Below are 6,697 nucleotides of genomic sequence, written 5' to 3'. Positions count from 1 at the left end.
ATGTACAAGATTGTTTAACCATTAACAAAGATGAGCTTTCATCACTGTTAGAATTGCTTAAAAGTACAAAAATGTACAACTATATTAAATAGATAACCTTTTATTTTTCGGCCTGCTGCCCTTAAAAAATTCACTTGCTTAGACTTCCATTTTTTAAGAGAATTTTCTTACAACTATCTCTTACAAAATACCAAACATCCACACCTTATATCTAATCCACTCGCTTCTATAGCCTAACCTTCCTCGCTGCGCCTCGCCTCGCACGCATGGTGCTCTTTTCTCGCTATGCCTCGCATTACCAGTCTTTGTTTTCGCGGCTAACACCTAATACTAAACTACTATTTACAATATTTACAGTTTCCTTACATCGATTTCCTCTCATATTTACAATCTTTCCTTCTCCATTGTTCTTCCTCCTTCCTTCTCTTTTTCTCCATCTTACCCAACACCGCCTTCACCCATGCTACTGCCCTTTTGTCCCCCCTTTCATGAAACAATACCTCCATGCTTATCCCACTTCTTTTCACCTCTTCTCACTCCTCCAACCAGTGCTCAACATTTGCATCCCCTTTCCCGCACAATTCACACATTCTCTTCTTTCTAGAAAGCCAGAACCTACTATAATTCTCCATGCAACCGCATCTTCAAACTGCAAACTGTAAGGGATAGACTGTGTAATTATTTTCAATCTCCCGGAAGGATGTGATAGTCTAATTTTTTGTGAAAATCGCTATATTTTAAGACTTTATGTTTGAAAACAAGTGTCAGAAAACAGCCCGGACCCTTTCTTTTCTGCCGAGAACGCTTCAGGTGCCACCCAAGGATTCAGAACCCCGGGTCGAAGAAAGGCACGAATGGTCGACAATAAAAAAGGGTCCTCCCTGCTTTCTGGCACTTGTTTGCCAACAAAAGAAATGTATAAAAATATCACGATTTGCACAAAAAATAAGACTATCAGATCCTTCCGGGGGATTGGAAATAATTACAGAGTCTACCCATTACAGTTTCAATCAGTTTAATATCTTTATTAGAACTGAAGATAATATAGTTGTACATTTTTGTACCTCGAAGCAACAATTTTTATTATTTCTTGAATTTCTCAACTGCAACTTATTTACAACAGTTTTCTTCATACTCGTGAATTTTTCCTATTTTCCCTTGCGTAAGGAATAATGCTCCAAACTTGACTGTTCTTAAATGTACCCGAAAATCCTTACCTTTTTTACATTTTTCAGGCTGCAAAGCACAAAAAATTTCTTACATATACGTCTTCAACCTCATCGACGTAGAACACTTTTAGCTTTCATATGACTATTGTTTTATTGCGCTAGCATTTTTCGGCTGAGTTGTTAAGCTTCAAAGAACGATGCCAACCATTTTCGCGCCTATGGCAAGTAAAAATCTTGGGCAGAACTAATATGGAAGGAAAGAATGCAACATAACACCATGTTTTTTTCCATTTTTATTGTCAAAACAAATACTGCACGAAAATATAATACATTATAAGCTCTTCTTCAGAATAATTTAAATGTTTCGTGTTTCGCTACGTATTTCCGATTGCGGATTCGCGTCGGCTAGTGACTAGTGGAAGGGGTAACGTGGCACAACTCTTCCCAGAGGAACTCTACTCATCGATAAGGCCTGTGATGTTTAACTTTCTTGTATGCGCTTCTTTCATCTCGTGGACGGCTGCTTGGATTTCATAATTATACCAAGCATCACCAGACATTCTTCCTACAACCGCAGTACCACACATTTCAGTCGCTCTTCTAAAAAAGACATCCTGGGTCGTAGTCGATGCGCCCTATACATCTTATTGTTTATTTGCTACAACCAAATCAATTACGCTGTTGCTATCTCCTTTACAACAGGTGTGCATGTGAATAATTTTATGCCTAAGCCAAGTATTTGTAATGAATAAGCGAGTTTATCAGCATAAGCTAACTTATCTGTTTCCGTCGTCATTTGTTCTGGATCCTTAAAATTACCTATTACCCTTTCTGTACCCTCACGTTGGACGCCGATCCATACGTTCATATCTCCTAGTAGAAATATTTTTTCATCATGATCGCAAGTACTTATGGTATCATATAATGTGTCCCATAAGAATACCTTAATGGCTCTCCCCAATGAGTGGAGCCGTTCTACTAAACATAAGTGGTCTTGTTCACTGTGTGATTGGCGCGACAATTTGTACGTGTTGGGTGATCGGCTCTACCAAAATTCTCTCCGTGTACTTTCATTCTAACCCACAATATTCTAGAAGATACTAGTCTATTATCCCTGAGATGCTGACTGGCTCTTTCATTCTAGTGGTGCTATCCGACCGCGATTTTTCCACTGCGCACGCGTCACGCAGTGGTAGAGGAAGGATCTTCGTCACTTCTTCTTTACGCGATGCTTGCGCAGTTGAAAAATTGGCGGCCTTTTAGGATCACTGTCTTATTTTTATTCAAACTGACTCCTTGGCTACCATGTGATTCACTATCTGCTCCTGACCATAATTCAAGTCTGCCTTCCAACACCGTGTGTGCGATTGTCTATTTAATAATTATGAAAAAATGAATATTATATAACAATAATTACAAAAATAATTTTGTTTTTGTTGAGAAATCGTGTTTTGAGTTTTCATAAACTGCCGCTTAGTGTTTATATTTCTTATCTAAGAGACTCTTCTTATAAGTAGAAAAAAACACTAAATTGAGGCACAAGTATATTGTTTTGATACAACTTATTCTTATATTGATAAAATATATCCTTGAAGTGTGTCCGAAATAATTTTTTGGAAGTAAACTATGTTTTGCATTTGAATACACCTCTATATGAAATAACACAATAATGTTTCAGAATAATAAAATATGCTATTCCATCTGAGAATACATTTTCTCAGATCAAGATAATATGCACTTGTTTTAAGCATATGGTATCAAATTAGTATGTGCTTATTTAGACTGCCAATATTTTCTCGGCCCTATTCGTACCTGCCACTGACTTGAATCAAAATAAAATAAAATTTAGTTAATAAAATCTTAGTAGGATACTAATATTAGGTAAATATGCAGAAAATAATGTTGCAAATGTTGTTAAAGTTACATAAAATTTGTTATAAGAAATGTACTGGGTACTAGCAGAAATGAGTTATATTTAAAGTATGTTTGATTAATAGAGATTGAGTTATTGAGTGAGAAAGACCAATCTAATTTCTAATTGTTGACCATTTTCAAGATTCGACTTCAAGACTTCGCAAAATCTAGAAGAGTAGCGGTAAAAATGTGAAAATTCAAAAAGCGTTTAAAAGTTTGAAGTACTCTGTAAATTGGATATTTCTTAGAAAAAAAATGAATAAATTTCAAACCTACTGAATATATTACTTAATTTATTAACACTTTTAGTTAAGATACTGATTAAAACCTAGCTTGAAATCCCGAAACTTTTTAAATTATTTATTTACCATTTAATCAGTAAAATTCTCATTATGGTAGTTTTGAGGGTACAAAAATTGAAATAATTATATATTTCAAAATCCAAATTTAATGTTATCCAGTAATCTAATTTGCAATATTAAGGCTGCCTGCTACGAAATCCCAATTTTGAGATTACTCTCACTTTCCTCAGGCAATTTTTTTATTTTCCCAGACTGTTAAAAATTTGTATTTTAGATATAAAAACAAACTTGTACATAGGATATTAATAATGTTATTCTTACAAAATATAGTTTGTAAATATATTTTAAACCCTTTTAATGACAACATTCATACAGAATTTTATGAAAGGTTATCCACAAATTACGTAAGACATATGTAAAATATATAAATTCTCAACCAAACAGCTTAGTTTGCAAATAAAAATAAATAAGAAAATTAAAAAAAAAACGGTTGACTCAAAACAAAAAATACGAATTTCCAACAAATTGTTCGAATTTCTAATAAAAAGTAATTAGTTTTCAAATAAAAACGAGAAGTTTTCAACAAAATAGTTCAGTTTTTAACTTACAAAGATTGTTAAGCAACTTAAAAAAATTTCATCCAAAATGTTCAGTTTTCAAGTGAATAAAACGAATTCTTTACTAAAAAGTTTAATTTACACCAGAAAAAGATGCATATTCTATCAAAATAATAAACATAATAAGTGAATTTTCGACTAAAAAAAGGTTAATTTCTTAGCAAAAAGGAAATAAGTGAATTTTCTTTAAAAAAAACAACATTTTTTAACAAAAAAAGATGAATTTTTAACAAAATGATTAAATTTTTAACCAAGCAGATGCCATTTCAACCAAGAAGATGAAATGACTATCAAAAAAGACAAATTTTTGACAAAAAATGTAATATGTAAATTTTGATTCAAGAAAAATTAATTTTTAATAAAAAAAAGCTCATTTTCAGACAAAGAAATTAATTTGGAATCAAAAAGATTAACTTGCACCAAAATAAATTTATTCTTTTTCAACTATGAATTCTTAAAAGATTTTTTAAACTAATAGTAAAATTTTAAATCAAAGAAATGAATTTTCAGTCAAAAACCACACATGGAATCGTTTAAATTTTCAGTTAAAATTGACAACAAAAAGAAAATTGAAACAAAATACACTAATTTTGAACCAAAAAGGGGTTTCATTCATTATTTAAAATGGCAAGACCATTTCACTACTAAATATTCCAAAATTTCATATTAAAAGCCTTCATACTCAGTTTTGATTTTGATAATTTCAGATGTAAATATAAAACAATTTCGAGCTGCACAGCTTAAAATTGTATTTTAAGTTTTTAATTTAAAAATTTATTATTCATTGTAATTTTTAATATAATATCTTAATATTTCCCGATTTTAGTTGAACCTTTAAACTAATAAATCATTTCAAATTCAAAAATATTTTATTGGAAAATTTCAAGAGTGAATAATAGCTCTAAAGGAATATTTTATATTAAAAATGATAAAAATTAGGTTTCAAATCACAAAAAGACCAAATTTGAACTATTTTTAAATAGCAATTTTAACTAGCAATTTAAAAATCATCAGTTTTTAAATGATTTGAATTTACTAAAAATAGAATAAATTTTAAATGGTTTCATTATAAAATGTTTTAATATCACAATTTTTGGTGAATATAGTCTGAAAGTTTGTTTAGTATAATTCAATTCATTCTTCGATTTTATACAAATTTCAGTAACTAGCTTGAAACTAGCTCTGAATTTATAATTGTTCAAATTCAAAAGTTTGCAATTTTTAATTATTTAATTTTGAATGCTTTTAAGTATAAATAATACAATTTCAATTCCTCTGAATTTTCAATGATATAATCTTAAAATATTAAATTTCTAAGGTTTTGACATTGCCCTATTTTCTAAATGTTTAATCTGAAATCATTCAATTTCGTGATTCTTCAATTCAAAATAAAATTGTTTACTCTGCAGAGCTCTTGATTTAGAAATGATAGAATTGAATTTCTTTTTCTTATTAAATTGTCAAAAATCTTTCAATAATTTAACTGTGGCATAGAAAAAAAAAGATTTGTATCTTTCTTACCTTTTTCTTCTGACGTTTCTTCTCGCGTGTCGGATACCTTCTTTCGAGTTTTTTGTATCTGGGTTCTTCTGGAATATTTTTCAAATCCTTGCGCTGGTTTGCATTTTTCCTTTTGTTTGCAGCCACCAGATCAGGGCAAGTTTCTTTCTTCTTGAAGCCATTTCGATATTATCTTTTGAAAATATATTACTTAAAGCCACGACGACGCAAAGACGTCGCATATTTTGTGCGTTAATATTTAAGAGCGTTAAAAGAGAACTTGAAAATTCTACGGAGAATATGGAGCTCTAAAAAATACATCAGTAAAACTCAAGAGCTTAGAGACAAGACCTTCAATTCTGAGGCTAAATTTTATATAGAAGCGAATTAAAATCAAAATATCTTTAGGAGTGGCTACGTAGGAGCTAGTAGAAAAAGCAGCCTTAAAGTAGGGGCAATACAGTGAAACTCTTTGATAGCGTCGATTTTGGGGCTGGCAGTGGGTGGGAGCTAACTCATTATAGCCCGCCAAGCTTTTGTTTGTTCACGCTTGAGTGCTCTCCTGAGTAGCAAATGCAGAGCTCGCAGCACACGCGCAGCTCCTGTTATTCCTACCTGCGGCGCGGCGACGATTTTCGGAAGGGCTATAAAAGGTACTTCTATTGAAGGGTTTCACTGTAATTCCACTTGGAGCGTTAAAGTAGAGCCTCTATTTCGACTCGGGTCAGCTTTAGAATAAAAGTCTTTTAAAAATAAGTATTATTTTTTAAATATATTTGATTTCTAAACTATTTACATTTTTTAATTGTCAACAGGAAGGGGCAAATATCAACAAAAGTTTGGTGGCTTTGGGAAACGTGATATCAGCCCTTGCAGAGAGAGGGTCCAGTGGAAACTTTCCTGGCAGGAGATTCATACCTTACAGGGATTCAGCTCTCACCTGGCTTTTAAAAGATGCACTTGGTGGAAATGCAGCCACGATTATGCTTGCCAGTAAGTATGAAAATCAATTCTAAATTGAATAATTCAATTTTTTTTAATTAAAAAAATTGAAGCTTCCTAATTAATAAATTCGTCTAACTGAGAGCGCAAGGAGGGACAAAAATGCGAAAAATGGTTAAAAATATTATTCCGGCTGCAATTTCAAGTCGATTTTAAAAGTTGAAAAAAATTAAAGCCAACTTTATTCCTAATA

The 6,697-nt window shown here is 31.8% G+C and overlaps 1 protein-coding gene across 1 annotated transcript in view; it reads left to right on the top strand.

Moving 5' to 3' along the window:
• The window catches only part of LOC117173812 (centromere-associated protein E-like), a 100,293-nt gene that overhangs the window by 67,285 nt on the left and 26,311 nt on the right, over positions 1-6,697 (top strand). The window contains exons 6-7 of the mRNA XM_033362455.1: positions 743-897; positions 6,318-6,495. Coding sequence (XP_033218346.1) covers positions 743-897; positions 6,318-6,495 — 333 coding nt within the window. The remainder of the gene's footprint in view (positions 1-742; positions 898-6,317; positions 6,496-6,697) is intronic.

The sequence above is a fragment of the Belonocnema kinseyi genome, chromosome 5, assembly GCF_010883055.1.
Source record: "Belonocnema kinseyi isolate 2016_QV_RU_SX_M_011 chromosome 5, B_treatae_v1, whole genome shotgun sequence".
In the NCBI taxonomy this organism is placed as follows: domain Eukaryota; kingdom Metazoa; phylum Arthropoda; class Insecta; order Hymenoptera; family Cynipidae; genus Belonocnema; species Belonocnema kinseyi.
Note: the sequence above shows the minus strand (reverse complement) of the source record. Positions and strands in the feature narration are given on the sequence as shown.